This window comes from Lonchura striata, chromosome 4, assembly GCF_050655825.1.
Source record: "Lonchura striata isolate lonStrDom1 chromosome 4, ASM5065582v1, whole genome shotgun sequence".
Taxonomy (NCBI): domain Eukaryota; kingdom Metazoa; phylum Chordata; class Aves; order Passeriformes; family Estrildidae; genus Lonchura; species Lonchura striata.
The window spans coordinates 27,302,857-27,326,009 of record NC_140706.1 but is presented as its reverse complement, the minus strand read 5'-3'; the positions used below and the strand labels follow the sequence as shown (position 1 = coordinate 27,326,009).

General features: G+C 42.9%; 1 protein-coding gene across 2 annotated transcripts in view; it reads left to right on the top strand.

Moving 5' to 3' along the window:
- The first annotated feature begins 17,777 nt into the window (after positions 1-17,777).
- KDR (kinase insert domain receptor) overlaps positions 17,778-23,153 on the top strand; it is a 30,478-nt gene continuing 25,102 nt past the window's right edge. The window contains exons 1-6 of one of the 2 annotated variants that reach the window (XM_021530159.4): positions 17,778-17,991; positions 19,196-19,286; positions 19,776-19,972; positions 21,070-21,194; positions 21,484-21,652; positions 22,858-22,997. In XM_021530159.4, coding sequence (XP_021385834.1) covers positions 17,940-17,991; positions 19,196-19,286; positions 19,776-19,972; positions 21,070-21,194; positions 21,484-21,652; positions 22,858-22,997 — 774 coding nt within the window. In that variant the 5' untranslated portion in view covers positions 17,778-17,939. Of the gene's footprint in view, positions 17,992-18,240; positions 19,076-19,195; positions 19,287-19,775; positions 19,973-21,069; positions 21,195-21,483; positions 21,653-22,857; positions 22,998-23,153 lie in introns of those variants that run through there. The other variant, XM_085577871.1, reaches the window with a different exon arrangement.

The window sequence follows — 23,153 nt, the reverse complement described above, 5'->3', positions numbered from 1 at the left end:
TATGATAGACATAAAATCTCATTGGAGCATGCTGTGCTCTGGAGCCCGGTACAGAAATACCCAGGCTAGGCATCACCAACCTGGGAATGAGAATGCCTCAAGTCCTGCTAGAAGCCCTCTCCAGTGGCAGTGCAGGCAGGCCTGCTCATCTGGAGGTAATATGGTACATTTTGCATCCTACTTCCATTGTACAGCCTCAGAATGCTGAGCTCTCCCTAACTGCCACTGTGGCTCCTAATCTCAAGGCTAAACACTTGTGTAATTCTCCAGCAATTTAAATTTCTACTCCTGGGCAAAACTCATTGCTCCAGTGGCTCATTCTCCAGCCATTCTGGGTGGGAATGACAGTCACTCATGGTCATGCCATGTGTTCATGGGTCTGTTTTCCATTACAGCAGCATGGATGGCCACAAATCTTGCTATAAATACTGGTGTAGTAAGAGAGCATGTTGGCCCATTTTGTCTAAGTAGGGAGGCTATGGTTCACAGCATGCAGGATTTTCCTCGTCTCTGCCTTTTGAGCTGCAGCCTTGGGACCTCATCATTCATCATACTGCCACAGGGAGGTGGGGACCGGGGACTGCCCTGCTCCTGCCCGGTGCAGTGGGGTGGAACAGCTCAGCAGGAGCACAGATTCGTGCAGGAGAGATCCCCATTTCCTGTTTGTCCCCTTTTCTAAAGAAACCTAATCCAACAGCAAATAAAAAACCTATTGCTAAAACCTTTAGACTTAGGTCTGACTTAAAACTGTAGTAAAACTTATCTTCCCTTTCGAAATGTATTCACCTAGATGATGACAGAAAATGCTAGTGTTGCAGTAGAGAAAGACTGCCTGTGTCTTTTTTCTATAAGCAATCAGAAGGTTTCAGACCTCAGACTTTAAGAGTGCAAGCCTATTCCCTGCTATAAAAGCTATTTCTATTAATAAATATGTAAAATTAAGGGGGAGTTTGGTGTTCCATCCTTCCACCTCAGCATGAAATAACAGTTGTCAGTAAGCCCCATGTGAGAAATAAGTCCTCACAGCTGCTATCCTGTTAACTTTAGCTATTTTGTTATTTTGGCTAAGTTGTCAAAACGTTCATTTCCTGATGTCTGGGAAACTGGCTAAACAGCATATATAGCTCTGGGCTCTGCTGCTTGCTCCTGAGATAGAGGGAGGCTGGGTATGGGATGCTGGCCTTCAGCAAATGGTAATGCAAAGAAAGGACTGCTCTTAGCTCCCCAGCAGCAATTTTATCTTATCGGGCACATTGCTCTTTCCAAACCAAGACCAGCCTTTTCATCATTATAAACACCAAAGAGTGGGAAAATATTCCCTGAGGCAAGAAGCAGCACTTGAAGTAAAGTACTGTGGCGGAAACTGCAGCATACAGCAAAATTACTCGCTCCTTAAGACACATTCCTGCTCTCGCTGCAAAAGTTGCTTTTTTCCAAATGACACACAGCCTAGGGTCAGCTCCTCGAGTCCAGTGAGACCGTATTAAGGACAGCATGTTGAGTCACAGCTTTAAATCGTGCAAGGCTTGATGTCACAACGTGCTGCAGATGAGTGTCCAAAGTGCAGTCCCGTGGTGCATGTCAGCCTCAAAACACTCTTCCTGTTTGTGAAAGCCATGGGAAAAACATGCATGCTTAAAACTGAGGACACAAGCTGCAACCTCTTCAGGAATAGCAAGGGCAGGACCTTGCAAGACTGAACTAAAACAAATCATAAGCAACTGGACCTATGTGAGGTAAAACCACAAGTGTTGTTATGTCCAAGTGATGTCCAAATCAAATTATCTTATTTAGGAAAGAAAGCTGCATATTGAAAAAGAGGGTTTTGCCAATTAACCTTTTAAAATTTTATGACTCCTCCCACCTCTTCTCCTGAGCTGTGGTGGTGTTGCTTTTATTAATTATGAACATCCTCATTGTTATTACTTTTACTGTGGATCTGCTTGTTGCTCACTGCTCTATGTCTTGCAGTGCTGGTACATCATTTCACCCCACATTTTCTCCAGCAAAGTGACCCACCCTGCCTGTAATTGGGAGATGGTGTTTGTGAGAGTGTGGTCAAAGTGCACCGCACAGCACAGGATGACAGCCTCAAAGTCAGCCCTGCAGCTGTTGTGCTTCTCTGAAAAAGGCTGCAGTCAGCTCTTACAAATTTGCTGATTTTTTTTTCATTTCCATCAAATGGGCCAGAGCCCCAGAGCTGTTTCTTTCCCCATCTGCTCTTGCCTTCCCTGCACATCTCGCTGAGAGCTTGCTGGAAAGGTTTCCTCTCCATTTGAAAGCCTGCTGGCATTCTGAACAAGGTCACTGTGGGCAAGATGTTCACAAGCAGTCAAAATTTGATGTAGTCCTGAAACGTGATTGTATCAGGTCAGGACTTTCCTTTTTAGTAGGTATGAGATTTTTTAATCAACAGCTTCCAAACAGGAGAAAGAAAAGCAAAACTTGTACGAAGCTAAGGTTGGTAAAAACTCCAGGGCAATCCTCCAGACTCTGTGTCCTCAGGAAGGAAGAGGAGAATACAAAGAGGGAATCGAGAATGTGTTTCAGTCTGCAAATGAAAGTGACACTGCTGCTTATGCCAGTTCTGAAGATGACTTTTTGGAAAACAGGAAGTTTGCAGAGAACATGATCCACTAGACTCAGTTGAGGCAGCGGCATTCTGGTGCATTTTCACTATTTACTAAATTAGATCTGACTGCTTACTGCCAGCAAGTTGATCTATGTTTCTCAGCTTTTATCATAGGTTCTCTGCTGTCTAATAGTTGCATGACTGTGGGTTGTGTCGGTCTGTTGATCTGAGCTGATGAAAAGCCGTTTCTTGGAATTGGGTCTGTTTTCTGCCAGATGAACTCAATTGACCAACTCACCGTAACTGTATGATTATGTCAATAATGAGAACTGACAACTTATGCTTAGAGGTGTAGCATGGGATCCCTTCCAGCGCCCCTGGATCAGGCTGGAAAAAGTGAAATATTCAGCTTCTTAGGCACCAGCTGGTCAGCAATATTCAGATTAGCCTAAAACCAATACTCTGTTGAGGGTTGGAAGAATCTGTGTTTCCTCTAGGACTGTAGCCCTAATGCTGGCCCTAAGAAAGCCTCAGGGATGTCTGGGGAAGAGGCTGGGACCATCTTTCTCAGTAGTCTCAGCTCAGCCCAGATGTGAAGCACAACGTCAGGGCCTGAACCTGCTGTGTTTATGGGTAATGCAAGTTAGATTTTCTGTCTCTGGTTGAGATGAATACTCAACAGTAAGTAAAACACAATTCCCAAACCAAAGTTTTTCACTACTATCAGTACATGTGTGTCATGATGAATGATTCAAGCTCAAGATTTTGAAAGCTGACCATCCGGCAGCTTTGACTATTGCTACAACTATCAAAAATCTGGGCAAAAATCTGTTTAGCTGCCAGAAAAGAGAACTTCTTACTCATGCAGTTTCATTTACCATGGCAGGGAGCACAGTGACACTCACCCCATGAAACGAAAATGAGGGATCAAGCCATGGCATCAACAGCACAGCTTGGAGTGAGTGCAGAGGTCTCGTGCCCATGTTGGCAGTGACAGATTGCTGAGTGGTTTTTTTAGCAAATGGTAGGCATAAGAAAGTGGAAGGGGAAGCTCCAAAGCCACTTCTGTGTTCAGTGATGCTCCGTCATCACCTTCCTTTAGAGGTGTCTGGGTGCAACCATCATGGGTCTGGCCAACTATATCATCACCAGCTAAGTCCATGTTGTGGAAGACCTCAGAAGCAGGATACATACCTAGGCAGGTATCATGGAATGAGATGTCCAGGTCCCTGTCTTCAGTCTTCTTCTTTCCTAAAGGATATCGCCCTTACTGAACCATTGCAGCTTATAATCTTTTCACAAAGTAGGCACTCATTCTGAGATTTTGTTGGATTGTAAACCCCATGGATTCACAGAGGCCAATGAGACGTCCTGCAGCAAAAGTAACAGCTTCTGAGAAATGGGTGCCAGAAATCACCATGATGTTTTCCAGTTCATAAATTATACCTTTTTCAAGGAAAAACCACATTTTCTGTTTTCTTAACCATTTACATTTCTTTTCAAACAAGAAACTATGCATAAAATTTGGGATCTGTGGACTTATTTCCCCCAAGTAAAGTTACTGATTCTTGGTAAAAAGGAATTAGATATTTAATCACAAACAGCTTCCTCTACTGTTTTGTTGTTTGGGGTTTTTTTCTCAGAGAGCAACTATTTGGGCAGTAAACAAAATGAAGGAAGCAATGCATTCAAGCTGTTGAAAAAACACCAAAGATGGCATGATTTCTTTCAGACTGGGCATTAGGAGTTTATCAGAACCATTGAAATTAAATTAAATGCTTTTTGCCTTACTAATTAATTACTCTCTGATGACTAGAAATGGAATAGACTGGCAACTCTTAAAAACCAGCTGATGGAATACTCTATAAGCCTCTTGGCATTTTTCTTGTTTTGCTCTTTTGATAAGTAATCTGCTCATTTGCAGATTTGATAAGTACAGAAATTTCACCGTGTATTATGTTTACGGTTTCCCTTTACTTAATCTTTATTTTTAATTTATTTTAAAACTAATCTTTAGTCTTAAAAGCACAGTGTGATTTAGATGAAAATGGAAAAATGTGTAGTAAACTTCATAGGGCTGAGATATAGAACAGCCCCTGCTTTAAAATGCATTATAGGAAGTGGGATGGGCACACAAAATAAGTGCTCTGCTTCCTGACAGATAATTTTCCATCATTTTATTTTATCTAGGTCTGGATGTACTTGCCACTTTCACTGGAAATCCATATTTGTCTCTGAGTTATAAGAAAAGATTCAAGGAGTAAAAATCACATAGAAATATCCCCCATAATGAAGAGAGCTGTTAGAGCCTTTTGCTACAAGATTCCTTTTATGTGTGAAATATTTATTAGTTCTTGCCTGATCATTATTTGAAGGGATATCTGAAGTAGTGCATCCTTAGGGAATTATGAGGGGAGCAGAGAGAATGTTTACAATGAAAATGGTGCTTAATCTCCATGAATGACAGGAAAAGATTAGGCAAACAACAGATAAACCATCTTATCATTTAGAAGTATACCCGTTGAATGCATTGTAAAATAAATACACTGCTGGTCTTTAAATCCTTTGTGCATCAAAGGACCAGGAGCACAAAAAGGACTCATTCACCTCAAACAGGATTTACATGGATTCATCATCCAAAGATTTAAAAATACTTCCATTGATCAACCACTCCAGTTTAGCATCTGAGCTGACCTGGATGTCCCTGTTGGGCCCAGAAATTGTATCTGTTAGCTGTGCTGGCTCCATAGCCAGAGCGATGCTGGCTGCAGCAGCTCCCTCTCCTCCACTGTGATTCAGAAACTAGGCAAAGTGGCCTCTGTTGCTGTGCTGGCTATAATATATCTATAAGGCCTTTATTTTAGGAAAGCCCACCATGGTAGCCCGTTTGTTATACAACACAGTAGTCAACTTGTACAGCCAAGAACAGGTAGCTTGGGTTTTATGCCCTTTCTTGTTAATGGTAGCTCAAAACTGTAATTGCTAACACTGGACTAAGACTGCCAAACTCTAACAAAACCTAAGAAAAACCTAAACATTGACAGACTGTGACCTCTGGATTGATAATGGTTATTTTGAGAAGTAATTCAAGAGGTGAAAATTTGTGTGCCTTTATCAATTAGGTGAGAGCTCTTGAGATACTTCTCCCATCTGCATGTTCAGAAGATTGCCTCTTCAGATACTGTGTTAATCTTCCCACTATAACATGCTCTCTCACAACAAGAACATTTTTCTACCACTAAACATACAAAGCGCAGACACTTCCAGCCTTCGTAAAAATTAATTCTGCAGAGCCTTTCCTAGTTCTTCCTTATCCAGTTCATTACAAGTCCTCCAGGGTATAAAGGCTGCAATTCCAAAGTGCTATGGAGCTATTATTAAAGTTGATCCAAAGATAAGGGGCAGTTTCATTCACCTCTGGAAGAAGACAATGTACAAACCTTTCAGTGTGATGGATAAAGTGTGGAAAGCCTGATTTGTTGTTGTGTAATCTCCCAAAGTAAATCTCTTCCAGGTTAAGACTGTCTCCAAATATCACCTCCAAAATTTGACACAAGCTTTTCCCTTTATTGGAACTTCATTGTCTATCACTATGTGTTGATGTTCACTTTGAAGAAAATGATGTCTCTGTTCCTACTGCATAAAAAGCCCCACCACACTCACAGGAGAGGATTATATCTTTCTCTATTACAGTTTTAAAAGTTATGATTTCAGGTAAATAACTAGTAAAATCCAACCTCTAAGAATTAAATCTAACCTGTACATATTGAAGAAATCTAGATAAACTTTCCTGGTGGAAATAGCCTTACCATTTATTCAAACCAATTGTTGCTGAATTCCAAAGATGTATTCCTGCCCCGAGCACAAAACTTTTGCAGTTGTGTTTTTTTTATAAAACCAACAGATTTCTATAGGTTCTGCGAACACCTCCTGATGAATGAAAGTCAGTGAGTGTTCTTCTCTGTGTAGGTTCTTTCTTGCATGGAACACTGACCATTGTTTTTAAGAAAATAGATCTGATACCAGTCCATGGGTAAAATTATTTTTTATGCACTGGTGGAAGTTATGGTCCTGTGTGAGGACTCTTTATACTGAAATCAGAAGATCATATTTCAGATGAAGAACTACTTGACATTTCTTCACACAGAGCAGAAATCATTATCAGCTTCAGAGAAATTAAGGGTTACTGAATTTGGGTTACTGTCAAAACGATTATTAAGTTGAATAGTCCTATTAGAGAAGTTGGGGATTTTTTTTTTTTCCTCCTTTGGCATTTTCAGGGCGAGTTAGTTTTAAGTAGCATTTTAGATACCTTACATTAACCAGTGAAGGATGTTCATGCAGAATTTTCCAGTCTGCATCAGTGTACAGGAGCTTAGGACTGGACTTCCTTTGGAAACACTGTGGTTTCTTTTTGGAAGGCAATGACCTTTCGATTGGCAATGAATAAATCCAAGGCAATCTGGCATTTGGCACACACAGTACATTTGAACATATTAACACATTAACACACTGGATTTTGTTCTAGCTCTCATTAGCAAGTTCTGGGGCTCCATGGATTTCCAAAGTCACCACACAGCCAGAGAGTGTGGTGCTATCCTTGGCCTACCTTGTCTTCTTGGAGAACACAGCACTGGGGACTCATGTGGGAGGACCTGTTTCCACTGCTCATTCACTGTCCTTTGATGATACAACCTGATAACTCCAAGTGGGCAGTAACTTCATTTGCTGTAGCAGCAGAATAGCAGTCATTTGGGGAGGTGGATCAATAAAGATAAGAAAAGGTCCATGCTGAACTCTGGACGGAGGAGGCTGAATGCTCATGGGGAACTCATCATCCCACCCAAAGACACAAACAACCTGATGCTACGTGGTCTTTGGTTACTTTTTTACTACTCAGCCCTCGCTGCTGCACCCTGCAATGGAAACTGGTTTGTTTTCATTCACCAGGGCCGTTTGAACCCAAATACCTTCCCATCACACAGCCATCCTACGGGCCGCTGAAAATACCGACCCCTGGCCACGGGAAGGTACAGGATGTGGTTGTGCTAGCGGAGCTGGCGTGCAGGTGGCAAGCCCTCGCAGCAGAGGAGCCAAGGGTCAGGAAACATGTGGAGCTAAAGGGGCGGAAGAGAAAGTAGGGAGCCCGGACTGAGTTTTCCTGATGACACACATATCCAAGAGGAAGGCTGGAGTGACTTTCGCTGACAGCACCAGGCGAGTGTGGTAAAGCTGCCTACTTATGTGTGTTCCCCTGGCCAGCTCGGGCCATGCTTTGTAGGCCAAATGGATTAAGGAAGGGAAGCAGTATTCAAAGTCATTTAACAGCTTTTAATCGGGATCTGTATTTTTCTTTTTTTTCCCCTACTAACTAGAAGCTATATACTTATATTTTTCCACTTGCTTCCTTTAATAATGGGATAATGTTATTATATACCAGTAGGTGTGTTATTCTCCTAGCATATTTTGACATCCATACCTTGGATTTGCCTGAAATATTTTTGCACCAGTTCAATCAAAATATTTTCACAGGTTCTCACACACATACACACAAATCTAGTGACTGAAATGATAACAAGAGGATAGCAAATTTGCAGTTAAACTGTGTGAATACAGTAAATAATATTATAAATGAGGCAGAGGGAAAGGAATGAAGAGAGAGAGGCTTATTCTACATAGTGACTGTTCATGCATCTGTGGACATTAGACAGTTTTTTTCTTCACTGACACCTGCTGCTATATTTTTGGGTGAAAAACATTGTGATTTTTAAGAATTTAGAAATTATTATTTTATACTTAGATTCTCACCCTTTATAAAGCAAATATTCCTGTATTTCTACGTCTGAAATAAAGTAAGTCTTCTTGGCAGATATCAGTGGCCCTGATCTCAATATCTTCCTTCCTTGAACTGCTCAGTTACCTTTTTCTTGGCACATGACAGTCTGCAGATGTCAAAGAATAAGGAGGTGTGTCGTGTGCAGTGCCAACAGTTCAGTGTTGGCATAGTATTTCCTGCAATAAAGGTCTAATTTCAAGCTTATGGAGAATTCCTGCTGACTCACATCCTGTGGCATTTTATGGACAAAAGTCCAAAACCAGATAATCTGAGGTCCATGTCACTTTCATAAGGTTTTCACCCTTTTCACCCAAATATTTGCTTTCACCACTCATTTCTAATGTTGATAATTGTGGCTTCAGGAAAAAAGTTCTTCCTACCAATTTAAGGCTGGAGATTTGGCATCCCTATCTATATCTGCACCTGTGTAGTTCGCACCATGTCATTCTTGGGCTCATAATTCCCACCTCACCTCTTCTCCATTGCCTGGCATTTCACTGCTGGTCTCAGCTGAAAACGAGAGTTATAACCTCTGCAGAGAAAGCAATGCCCCAGGGGATGGCCTGGCAGCCTCAGTGTCCCATGGATCAGTTTTCCCATTCTGCAGTGTTCTGTATCCAGGGCTTGCCTGGAAAATGTGATGTTGACTGTGGAAAAGAACACAGCTGGGCTCTTTCCCTGACTGCTCCCTCAGCTCCAGGATGGTTCTCTAGGAAACCCTCCAGCCCCTCCCAAGGCTCTGTGCTTTCCTTATTGTTTCCTTGGCATTGCTAGCCTTAATCAGCTCCTGAGTCTGGGCAGGAGGAAAAATGTGTCCTCATTGCTTGCTGTGAGTGTTACAAGGAAGGATCACCTTGGTGACTCCCACAACTGAAAGGGTGGGAATGGAAATGTATTACAAGCACTGAATCAGCAATTCAGTGAAATTAAATAATTTCAAAATGTGTATCAGCTATGTTTACTGTATAGTTAATAAATGTTATACTAATAGAATTCCAGAAATATCCCTGACCTCTAACAAAGTAAAGATAAATATAAATGTGTATAAATATAAATGTATATATTATAGCTTCCATATATATGATTATATAATTTGTCTTTTTAGAATAATCTTGAGTGCTAAAGTTGCTATTATATATGATCCTAAAATCCTCCTGAATAAAGGCTCTGAGCCCTTTGTCTGCTATAAATTGTCTGGCTCTAAGTTCAGCAAGGCTCAAGCTTCTAGTAAATACTCCTCTTCTCTTCTAGTAGAATTTGTACTTCAATAATGAAGCATTGTGTCCCAGTGGGCTCCCTTTGCTGCCTGTGGTTTTCAGAGGTCAGACTACATGTCCTAATACTTCCTTTTGTCCTAAATGATTATTCTATGAATTTTGTGCATGTCTTGTTTGGGCGTCCCCCTCCAGAAAACCATGTGGAATGTATTTTTTAACCTTTGGTAGGTGACAACCTTTTGTGACACAAACCCAGTGAAGAATACGGTCAGTGCCTGGTCACTTCCTTTCCTTTCCTGTTGATGCTTTTCTTCTGGTCCCACATTGTCACACATCAGCTACTAAATGTTCAGCCACTACAACCACAGAAGAAAACAATGACAAGGTAGTACAATATTTGCTATGATTTTTCTTCTTGGATGAGAGATGTGAGAAAATAGATGACCAAAAATAGTGTAATCAATCAGTCAGTTTGTTCACAAAGGTAAAATTCATAGAAAACAGAGCTTTGGGTTAGGGTTTCTGGCTTTGGGGTCAAGAATTTGATTGTGAGAATTGAGGTAGCCTGCTTCTCTGGACTGCTGAAACATGATTTGTACCCCTGTAAAGAGAGTATTTTGATCAGCAAAGAAGCTGTGATATTTTTTCTCCCTGGTCCTTTTCAAACCTGACTGATTTGTGTCCTGGAAGGGAAGCCTGAACAGAAGCTGAACTTGCCTTTAGTGGAACAGTTCTTTTCTTTAGAACAAATGAGGGCCATTATCTCAGGAAAATGGGTATGAAGTAAAACAAAGAAAAATACTAACTTGAAAAGACATGATCAAATTGTGATGCACTTTTATACCTTGTAAGAAAAGGCTTTTGAGTATAGGTGTTAAAAATCAACTAATGTATTACAATTTTAAAGGGTTTAATCACAATTATCTGCTGTGCAAGTAAATTTTGAACATAAAAACAAGGGTTCCTCACTGTTGAGATAAAAATAATTCTTCAGAGGGACTGTGAGAGCCAGCTGTGCTAGTACCTGAAAAAGTCTTTAGAAGAATGGTAGAGTGATGGATATCCCTCCTAAATCTGTAGGAACCCTTGCTGTGTCTTTTGTGGGTCTCAAAATTCTTTGAGTTCTAAAGTCCCTACATTATATTCCATAATACAGTTACTATTATTTATCCTGGCTGTGAAAATATTTAGGAACAAAAATAATTACCTGGCAGGAACCAATTTGGAAGTATTCCCAACATGCAGTTTAAGTGTACCAGCAAGCATTAGTTGGGAAAGAGATGTCACATGCTCTGTGCCATTGGCTCTGATTTGGGAAAGTCATTTGATGTAATTTTGAATCATCACTATAGAACTCTGCTTGAACTTCAGCAGCTGTTGACAAGTTTCAGAAGTCCTCACCAATTTTTGCCCTCAAATGTCTCCCAGGAGTTTGTAGCTGGAAGTAGGGTGATTTTGGAGGTTGGTGGTTTTGGATTTCTTTCAGTTGTGTTGCTGAACACACAAAAAAAGACAGGAAATCCAGTCACTTCAAGATAGCTTCCAAGAGAAAGGTGTAGAAGAGGTATCAACTCAAACTGATGACATTAGTTCTTCTAGCTGAAAAGGAATGCTGAAAGGTTGTTGTAGGCTGGATGAAATATTACACTTGACTGTTTTATTAAAGAATGAGAAACCACAAATTGTATTTCTATTAATTATGAATACATGTGACTTGAATAAACCTGAGAAGACCCTCTAATACCCTCTTCTATTGTAAATTAGAATTAAATATCATCCTTTACAAAGATCTGACAGACCTGATCTGAAATACCTCAACTGATGTCAGTCCCAGACCCTCCAGACAAAATTTTTCAGTGCTTAACTGCCCTGAAAATCAGAAAATGTACCCCATTATCTGAGATGGATCTCCTGTCCAGAAAATTAGACTGATTATTTCCTCTTTTACCTTTGGTGACTCTAAGGATAATTGATCCGGGACCTTCAGCCTGTTCCCACTGGAAGGTTGTTATCACGCCTGTCTGTCTGGTCTCCTCTTCTTCAAGATTGAACGGTCTCGGATCTGTCAGCCTTTCCTTGTAGGCTGCGTTTTCACAATTCCTGACAGCCTTTTGCTCTCCTTTGAGTTTCCTCCAGTTTCAACTCTTAATGCTGTCCTATGAAATGTTGGCAGTTTTTTCCAGTTGTTGTGACCAGTAAATTTTAGGCTTGTTCCCTAGGGAAATAGGACTTACTAATCACATTTTATGTCTGTCATTTTACTTTTTCTATCTACTTGACTCATATTTTTTTAACTCTTCTGCCAATTTCAAGCAAATGTGACAGTGGTTAAATGTATCTAAGATATTAGGTCTCCATTTATTTAATTTAAGCAGTTGCAGGGTGTAGGAGAGACATCTGATTAGAGTGCTAACCAGTGAAAGGTTGCTATATGACAAAATCCTTGGCAGACACTGAGGCACCTCCATAGCAAAAAAGTGCTACAAACAACACAAAACCCTTCAGATTTTTTCTTAGGCAGTATGGGACACACAGACACCCTGGGAGCTGCGGTGCATTGTTTCTACCCCTAACACAAAAATGACTTCTAAGAATATGTTGGATTGGCTGGCTCATTGTCAGATATATTCATAGTTTTTCTTTATTTTACAAAAAAACCCCAGTAACATATATCTGTGGCAGATTGTTTCCCAAAGTTTGACTCCTACTACTATGGAAATTCAGCTGTGGGAGGCCTGAGTATCTGGGAAACCTCAGACACCATGCCATAACAGGTGGCCCTTTTAGGTTTCTTGATGGTGTTGTTCCACATCAAACGAATTCCTTCCGTATTTTCAGGTACATAGTCCAGAATCCAAGTCTTTGCTCTGTGAGTAGTGTGATACTTGCTCCCTTGTTTTCCTTCAGTGAATATTAAGGGAATCTGTGTAAAAACACAGTCATTTAGACAAAGTGCCTTAGGATGATGCCTTCCATTCCTGCAGCATGGAGGTGAGGACATCCTTCTGAATGCAATCTCTTCACAGGAGGGTATGCAGTGAAAACATGATGCACCAGGAAATTAATACAAAAAATTATTTTGTCCTTCTCCAGCAGTTCTTTCAACCTAGACTTTGAGACTTTTTTCAGAGACTTTCAACTTTGAGCCACAAAAAGAAAAAAAAAGAAAAGTCAAGGGGAAAAAGCCCCCAACAACAAGGAAAAAAATATTGCATGCCACTTCTGCTTGAGAATCTGTAGCTTATCCCTGTCACCAGTTGCCCATCCATTAGCCAAACTGACCAGGGGCCCCAGATACCCTCTACTTCCTGCTCAGAAAGTGATGCTTCAGAGCTGCTTCCTGCTGCAAGCAACAGGGAATCCATAGACTTCAGCCACATCAACAACAAAGGCATTTGTCCCTTCTCCACAAAGCCCTTGCCTTGCAAAGATTTTGGTGGGAAAAAACAACTAGATTCGGTAAAAAAAGGAATAGCTCCTTGAATGAAGGGTGTGTAGGAACCTGTTGTCCTGGCAGGAGTAATTGTGCAGAGTTTTAGAACACAATAGGGACAAGTAAATAAACAATGATATAAAATGAGTTTTTCAAAGGTGTGTCCCTAAAATTGCACATACCTGGAACCATAATTACATGCCTAGAAGTGCAGAGACATATACAAGGTACTTCAGACTAATCTGGGGCTTGACAGCAATGAGCCTGCTCCTCCAGTTTTGTTACCATCAGCATCTAGCCAAGCTAGAATAGAGCTGCTCTGGGGATGTCCACGTACACCAAACTCACACCTCCTGTTTATACATGGACAAACCCAAATACAAAGCATATATCCCTAGATTCCAGCAAAGGTATCAATGTTTTTGGCATACTCTGAAAATAGAAGCATTTGCACCTCTACTTTTAGGCAATTTTGTCTAAAAATTAGTGGGTTTATACCATCTCATTCCTACTTCCATATCTGTTCTCACCTGAGACAATTATTCTTTCATTTCCAGTGGAAGGTTTGATTTTGTCCTTTGGGGTGTCCCTTGCAAACCAACAGGTTTTGTGGGGTCTACACACAAAGTATATATTGTGGTAAATGTAGTTCTGATCTTGCACGCCATACACATGAATGCCATCTCCTTTTTTTGAAGCGGCATCTTGCATATACTTCGCGTCTGCCTCATCGAAGTTGATCAGTGTGCTGGGGATGCGTGCCTGCTGAGGGCCACACTGCTGCAGGCTGCTGCAGTGGTGCAGTCTGCAATGTAGACAGAGCTGAGGGGAGCATCCACTCCCGCCTTAGATGCTGAGTGCCTGCGGGCGCGGCTGCGGCGCAGAGGTGCGACCGGGAGGCGGTGCGGCTGCTGGCTGCCGCATTCCAGATGTGTTCTGCATGGGATGCTGACCCCTGGTAAACTTGTTGGGCTGCAGGAGCAGGAAAGCACATAATCGGTGTTGCCAGGGCCAGCCCTTATCTCCCCCCAGGTTGTTACTTGAATAATTAAGCAAACAAAGGGCCGCTTGGCTGCTGCTGCCTCCAGTCGGACTCCTCGGCAGGGCTGTCCGGGAAGCCCGGGCAGAGCCAGAGCCTGGGGGAGTCGTGACAGGTCGGGGAGGAGACGGGAGGGGGCTTGTGCGGCTCCTCTGCTGCTTCTCTGTGTCCTGTTTTTAATGAGCTTTGGCGATCAGAGGAGCAGATGCACAGAGGCTCGCCGGCTCTGCCTGGCCAAGGCGAGGTTTGGTGTCCCCTAGCTCGGACCATTCCCAGGGACCGTTCATGGACACGGAGCTTCCCCTGCGTGCAGGCTGCAGCAGAAAGAGGCTGATGAGCCCAGAGACTGGAACACACCGATTGCAGAATGGAAGCTGCTCTCCCAGGGGCTCTGGGAGATCCTGCGTGTACGGGGAGTCAAACAGATGAAGCACAGAGCGATGCACAGGGGTTGATTGCGTTCTGTCTGTCAGTTCTTCCACAGCTCCCCACGTCTGGTCTCATGCTGAGCTGAGAGCTGCTCGGTGTGGCAGGACGGCTGAAGTTTCATGGAGCTCCTTCTAGCTGAATGCTTCTTTGCTGTTATTGTCTGGCCAAGGCAAAGGCACTTTTTTGAAGCAAGACAAATTTAAAAAGTCTTGATGGGTTTTCCTCTTATCTGAGGCAACTGAGAATGCTGAGACAGAGTATCTTTAGAAGCCATTGCAGGCTGGATTTAGATCCCAGGAAGTTTTTCACATTAACACTGTCTCTGGAGAGGGAGGAAATCCCATACTGTACTCACTGAACTACATTAATATGTTTGGCTTTTCTCACTAGATCCCTGTGGTTCAGCTCTGATGGTCTCTGGTGCAATCTGGACTATGCTAGATACTCTACAAGTCTGAAGGATGACACAAAGGCTGCACAGAGATCACAGCCTAAAAGGCTGGATGAGAAAGCTGCCATCCCTTAAACCACTGGGGTTTTGTACCCAGACATCTGTGTCCCATAATTATCACAGCAACACTATATTTACATGAGTCTTTCACTTGGATTTCTTGGATTTTATGTGCCTGTCTTTCTTCTGTGCTTTGGTTGATTTTTCTCTCAGAGGTTCCCAATGGCATCTTCCAGTGAAAATGCACTTGCAAAAGCTCCATTGAAGTTCAAAATAGAAAAATCAATTTAGCAAAGTACATATGACATCATACATCATGTATTGGTATAAGTCACCTCACATCTTTTCCAATCCTCACCTTCCCCAAACATCTACCATTTTCAATGATACTTGGCTTTAGTTTTTATTTTATGTTGTTCCTAGAGGATTAGTCTCACCAGCACCATGTAAGTAATTTGAATCAGATGAAAAGTCCTGCATCTGTTGAATGACTCTTTGGAATAAAGTTACTTTTGTGCTTAACCCTGTTTATAGGGTTAGAGCCCCATTCAAAGAAGTCACCTTCTTGTTCTCATTGGTACTAAAAATGTCCCTGGTACTACAGGGATGGCAATTCATGCACTGAAGCAGCAGTTCCTGCAGAATTATTGTAGTTACCAAGATTATACCGACAGCCAGGCAAAGTGCTGAAGGATTGTGTCCCATTTAAGAAGCACAGTGTAAAAAACTGAGATCTCACTGGGGTTACTCAGGGAGATAAAAACAATTTGTGCTTTTGAAATGTGGAGTTCCCTGTGGATGAGCTACAGTCACAATGTGCAGGCTCCTTGCTGCCAGCTGCTCAGTTCGATGTGTGCACTCACCAGGTTTGTGTGTTTGAAGGGTCAGCCCCTCTTTACTTCCCTTCTTCAGGATGCTGCAGGGCAGAAGGAGGCAGGGGGACATGGTAAATGCCAACGGGCCTGTAGAGGGCTAACATTCATCTATCTTGGCTTAGATGTGCTTAGGACAAACAGTAGGTATTTGTTTCCATAAAGCTCAGGCACCACAATAATTTTCATAAATGAAAGCAGCCTCCCCTTCCAAACCACTCACTTAATAGCAATGACTATGCATGAAAACAGAGCCCAAATGGTATTGCAGTAATCTGTAGCTGCACATCATCTGACTAAATTTTAGAAAAGCTACTTGTTAAAATCAATATAGGACATGTTTTCTACAGCTGCATTTTGGAAGCTCTCATAGGAATGCGGAAAGCATTAAATGAGCTGCCAGCAACTTTACTGTTGTCTATGGATCCTGTAACAACTTCATCTAAATAGTTTTTGACTTACCCCTATAATTTAATTTTCTTTGTTGACTGCCTAAACTGCTTTTGAGGCAAACACTTCTAGCAGGTCATCCAACCCTTATAAATTTTTTTTTCTCTTTGTAGTCAAACCCAGCAAAACCAGCATCACCACAAAAAAGTTACTAAAGATGGCTTTTTTATCAGTAGGTACCTTTGGTTTTCACTAAGTATCTGTCACTAGCACTTACATGCAGTCTAGTTTCAGCAAGGTCAGTAGTTGAACTCACTGCCAGGGCTCCCCAAATCACTCAGCAATACCAGTGACCTGACCTGCAGTATGATGCAGATGGGGGTATTAATGAAGGCTGCCAATATTCTGGTTTAAGAGCTCATAAGAATAGCAAGTGCAGTTTTTATTTGCATGGTGCTGACTTGCTGCCACTTGAATCACATGAGTCTTATTTGACTTTTCATGGATTTTATTTGATCTCTAGGAAAACTTTGGCTTCTCCCATTCCCTGTATCTTTCTGTGAGCAACAGGGGTGTAATTTCAAAGGAAATTACACTCTTTCCCCAGTACAGTAAAACAGCTGGAATTGCATTGCATGCAAAATAAAATCGCTGCTTCATTAACTTAGTCATGGGAGTGGACAAGCTCCCATGCAGATTTGCAGGGAAAGAGGAAAAGGTGGCATATAGAGGTACACATATGTATATATGTGCATGTATTTATATCTACTTGATTATCTATTTGTTTATATACCTCTCTTTACTGATCTATCTCCCCCATAGAACTTCTATTATGTGTATGGATAACGCATTAATGACCACCATGTTTTTATTTTTCCCAAAGGACTACCTCACAAACTTCTCTTTAACAGTCACTAGTTAATAATTCTGATTAAAAGGTATAGTTCTGGTTAGGGGGTTCGTTTTTTAAAAAATGAACTCTTGGTGTGAGAGGGCAATGGCTATGGCCATGGGGAGCATATCTTAAGAGAGCAGGATGTGAATGCTGATGGGTGGGAAGGGCAGCTGTGGCAGGCACTTGTTGGATTCCATTAGCTGGGATGTGGCCAGTTGGGGTGTTTGGGTACATGCTACATGGTTAGAGGACTCCTCGTTGTGAACTCAGCACTGACGCTGCCAGACACTTCAAACCCGGGGGTACAGTCGCTGCCAGCAGGAACACGGCTGTGTCTCACTGACAGTACCTCATATGGCTGGCCTTTGGGATCTTTCTGTTGGGGGGATTTTAAGAAGCCCCCAAAAAAGCACGGTGAAGCGCCAGACAACGCTGAATTTTACTGCTGAGGCCCTCCTGCTGCCGAGCAGGGAAGAGGGAGAGCTGCCGCTGCCCGTCCGAAGGGGAGCATCCCGGCGGGATGCGCAGGGGGCCCTGGGGCCGGGAAGAGGGGCGGGATCGTGCTGGGGAGGGCGGGGGCTCGGCCCCGGGCCCCGCCCCGGGCACAAGAGGGGCGGCACCGTTCGCCGGGGTCCCGCATCCCCGCCGGGCGGTGCGGGGCGTGCGGAGCGGCTCGGCTCGGCTCGGCTCGGCTCGGCTCGGTCTGGCTCGGCTCGGTTCAGCTTGACTCGGCTCGGCGGGACGAGGCGCGGCTGCCGTCGGGCAGAGGGTTCGCTCGGCGCCCCGCAGCCCCGGCGGCCGCGGGATGGAGCTCGGCGCGGCGCGGCTGCTGGCGGTCCTGCTGTGCCTGGCTCCAGGTAAGCCCGCGGGGAGCCCCGCCTTACCCGGGTCTGTCGGGAGCTCCGAGGAGAGTGGCGTGGGGATGCCCGGTGCCGCACAGGGCGCGGATGCGGCTTTCCCATGGGTTTCGGGGCTGCTCGAGCGGGTGAGACAGTGCGAGTCCCGGGTGGGACGGAACGCCCGTGGCTGCGGGCTTGCTGACCCCTCCTGTCCTGTCCTCTTGGCCTCCCGTCCGGCCGGCTGGTGCTGGCCCGTCGGAGAGGTTTGCCTGCCACGGCATAGTGTCCTGCCCGCTTGGCTCCAGCATCAGCTGTCGTTTCCGAGAGCAAAATGTCCCTGGAGCCAAACGCGGGAAACCTGTCATCAGGAGGACCTGCTCGGAATGCAAGTGATTAAAGCACGGGGAAATGCTAGCGGAATGGGGAATGTCCCGGTCTGGCCACGCTCTCTTGCTGCCCGTTGAAGCCGGCCAAGCTGTCGCGGCTGGGGCTGCGGCTCGGCCCGGTGAGGCGGGATTCCTGAAGGTGATGGCAGCAGCTAGGGCGGAGTGAAAATCTTTCCCTGTGGTTCTCCCAGATGTTGCACAAGCTGGGCTGGTACCTCAGAGCAAGCACAGGCACCCAGACCGCAGCCCTCACAAGAGCCAGTGGCCCCGGGTGGATGCGATGCGAGCCACTGTGCCGATAGTCCGGTCGTAATACAGTTTTGTCTAACTTAGGACGAAAGAGATAAACTTAGAAAATCATGGCATAAAATAAATTAATGGGGTCTCAGATTTGTGACGAAATGCAAAATACTTTCTTTGCATAATTCATTGATCAGTAGTCTCAAAGAAGTATATTCAATTTATTATGAGAAAAGCTGGTAATCCCAAGGGAGTGAGATCATCAGATGAAGGTTCACTTCGTTTCAATGTCCCACATCCTCTTGTTAGACCTTGAAGTTGGCAATGCAAGAAAACAGGAACTCCACCCTGGCTGACTGAATTGTAGTGCTCTGCAGCTAGCTCCTGACCATCTGCCTTCGCTTCCTGTTATGACAGAATTTTTGAACTTTTTGGGATGTGTGAAAAATCATGATTTACCCTTCACTGCTAAAGAGGTGATGTTAAAGTGTCCATTTAAAACCTGATTAATATTCCTGTATATAATACTTTTCTGATTGAGTAGCACTTACTTGTTTATTTGGTTTATTAGAGAGGTTTCATTCATGTTTTTGCAGGTTTATTTATTTCTCTGGATCAGCCAACCCTTAGCATCCAAAAAGATGTCCTCACAATAATGGCAAACAACACACTAAATATTACTTGCAGGTAAGGACAAGTCCGTTCAGCACGATTTTGATTATTGGTTATTTCTGAAGTGAGCTTTTGTACAGAATCACACATGATGTGATCTTTCTCCTGTCCGGCCTCCTGTTTTCTCTCCACTCTTTGTGCCTTCTGCCTCACTTTTCTCTGACAAGCTTTAGAAATTATGTGGGAGGGCTGCAGCAAGAGAGAACTGGGGAGTGTAGGGTGGCTGGGGGAAGAAGCATCGGCTGTGTCCTTGTGGATCCTGCTGGTGAACCATACTCTCAACACTCTCTTTTGGTGCTTTGTCACTTAGATTCAGCAGAATGTAAATCTCAAGTAGCTTCCTCGTAGCTGTTAGCAGTAGGTTGTCTGTGTGGATTTGTCCTACATGGTTTGATGCTCTCTCTACGTGACGGGGTGAAGCCCATCCCTCTCCATAGCCACAGAGACTGACAGGGCTGGGGTTCATATCAGAAGTGTCTGCTGCTCTAACATTTGCTTTCCCAGCGGTCAGAGGCCGCTGGAATGGTCATGGCCAAGCAAGCAGAGCAATGCTGAGAAGCGTATCTCCGTGACAGACTGCAGTGATGGCCCCTATTGCAAGACACTTACTGTGAGCAAAGTCATTGGCAATGACACAGGAGACTACAAGTGCCTTTACAGGGACAGCCAGGCAGCTACAACCATTTATGTTTATGTTCAAGGTAAGTGCTAACACAGCTCTCAGATGTCTCCTTTCCTAGTGTCAAGAGAAAAAAGGAACATGGTGTCTCAATACAGTTTTGATGCTAGAATTTATTAATCCTAGAATATTTGATCCTGTGAAATATTTTTCTTGTTTTCATGGTGAGTAATTAAATTCAGGTATTCTAGTTGCCATCAGCACAAAACCCTTTGAGCCTATAATTCTGAACTGACCTGCCATATGTAGTACATGGTCTGCTGTTCTCTACCCAGAATTTAGCATACATATCTCTGCTGTGCTCTGATCCTGTTCTCATGAATGCAGAGTTACCTCTGACCTCAGCAGGAGTTTCATATGAGAGAGGATTACAGAGGTTTTATATTTGTTAAAAATTACACATCCGATCCCATGTACGATTTGTGCTGATACCATTAAAAAAAACCCAAAAACCACCCAAACCCCAAAACAGAAACTTTCATACATTTGCTGACTCTGGTGGTAAAATCTATTTAGGCTGTAAGAGCTCAGCTTTCAGTTGAGTGTTGCAGACACTGCAAAGCCTCCAGTTATACACTCAGCTTCAATAAGTGCATTCATTGAGGCATCTGCCTTTTTGCTCTGATGGCTTCACCCTCGTTTCCATATGCATCCTGCTTCCTCTTTATTGTTAACTTATAGTTACCATTTTGAGAAATGAGACATAATTAAGTACATGACTTAGCTTGTTTTATAATATCATGGAGCTATTTTTTGGTGTTTTAGTCTGACTTTGAAAAGGATGCTGCCATCAGGGGAGTCAGTGTAACATGTCACAACTTTTAACTGATATTTCCTGTAATACTTATGCAAGGAAAGTCACACTAGGGTAAATCAGTTTTTTGTTGACAAAAGGACTGCTGTAGCAGGAAGCCATTCTCAAAAGTGCACTCTGCTGCAGATAACTGTTTTGAGAATAATGATATTCTGAATCTGGGGGGTGGGTTTCTATAAAAACATGTACCTCCCCTACTTAGTCTCATTATTTCAGTGCTTTATGACATGGAAAATAATACAACTGACTTTTCTCGATAATCATGTAGTGAATAATACCCACTTATCAATTAAATATTATTCTAGATTACAGATCACCATTTGTGACTTCAGTCAGTGATCAGCTTGGCATTGTATACATCACTAAGAATAAAACTGTGGTAGTGCCGTGCCTTGGAACTGTATCAAATCTCAATGTATCTCTACATGCGGTAAGGCAAAAGCCTATTATTTTTTCAAGAGTTAGTTGAAGTTGCTGTGGCATAAATATGTTGTTTGAAGTTAAAATAGATTTCTTAAAACTTCTGTCCATCCATTGTGACATTTATAGCTTGTGATCACAGGATGAATGTTGTACTTGCACTCTCAAAGCATGTACTAATTCCCTGAGCTAGAATGTTAAAATGGGGGCCCTGCAGCTGGGGAAAATGCCGGAGGTGAGAATTCAGGGTTCTTTGATTTTTGAATACTGACTATGTGTTTTATCAATATTCCAAACAGAAATATCCAGAAAAGATATTTGTTCCTGATGGTAAATCCATTTCATGGAATAATAAAAAAGGCTTCACTATACCCAGTCATTTAATCAGCTATGCAGGCATGGTCTTCTGCGAAGCTAAAATAGATGATGAAAGCTACCAGTCTGTGATATACATAGTTGCAGTTGTAGGTAAGCCAAAGGTTTTTATTTCTCTATAACCAATGTTCTTTTGCTTTCTACAGCATGCTGAACCAATTACATTTGGTTGGACACTAGGTTATTCAATACTGACAATGCAGTTAATGCAAAATGGATGTTGAGATTTATATCACTTTTCTTTTAAATGCAAAGTATTGTGTTTTTTCTGGTTGATCATTGGGATAAGTGCTTCTATTTTTAGTGTTTTATATTGATGCCAGGGATTTAATTTTTTTTTTCTGACAATGCAAACCTTTTTCCTAAAATCACTTATCCACATTCTCAGTCACAGTGGAAGGAAATGAGAGGCAAGCAACCATCAGCAGCAGATGAAAAGAAATTGCTCTGAGTGGGTACCAAGGGAAGGGTGGATCTGAAGGTCTCACTGTGAGCTGGGTAGTCTTGTCTCCCTAAAGACTTGTGTCTCGACTCTCACAGGGTTTTATGCTTTCCTGGTACATTTTGTCAATTGTTCATCATACCCCAGAAATAATGTGATAATTCTGTGGAGGCTTAAGCCTGAACTGAAACTCAGCAGCTCTTCCTCTTTTAGCTGAGGACCCATTTCAAATATCCAAATGGTACCAAGGCAATCTGTCCTGGCTTGTCAGAAAAGCATGAACCCCCCTCTTTACTCCATGCAGAAGGCTTTTACTTCTCCACCACATTCACAAGTTCTCACTCTGATTTGGAGGAATTTCAGAATATCTGTAGAATTTCTGCATTCAGAAGTTTTTGTTTTGAAATATTTTACTGCACAAAGTAAACTTTGGATAATGTTGCTACTGCCCCACCATTATTCTCTATAAAGTTCCTGCTTACTGCTGGGAATGGGTATATAATCTCCCTTAGTTTTAGATCTCACAAGGATGAGGAGTCTAAGGCAGAGGAACTGTGTGAGTCACTGTCTCTTGCCTGCTCCCACCACTGGAGGGGTTCTGATCAAGTCCACACATCCTGCTGTGTCACTGCCTGACACGGGTCCCAGCTGGGAAGTGCTCAGGGCAGGCACCTCACTTCTCTCCAGGCTCCTTTGTACACCCATTATTGTGCTGCACTGGGTCATCAAGGGGCTTTTTTGTAGCTGGGGTTTTGGTGGGAATTTTGGTGAATTCAACTAGGAAATTTGATGCTGAGTACTGTAAAGAAACCTCTTCTTACCCCCTTGTTTTGTGTGTGCCTTTGTCTTTCTCTAGGATACCGAATTTATGACCTGACAATGAACCCACATGATGAAGTAGAGCTGGCAGTGGGAGAAAAACTTGTTCTCAATTGCACTGTAAGGACAGAGCTGAATGTGGGAATCGATTTTAAATGGGACTACCCTTCCATCAAGGTAAAGTTATACTAACTTACAGGTGCCTTCATCACAAAGCAATTTGACTTATTTAGGTATAATATCACTTCTCCCTTTAAAACATTGAGAAAGAAGATGATAATGCACAACAAAATTTCTGGTATGTACAAGTGTGCAAAGGGCGACAGAAGGAAT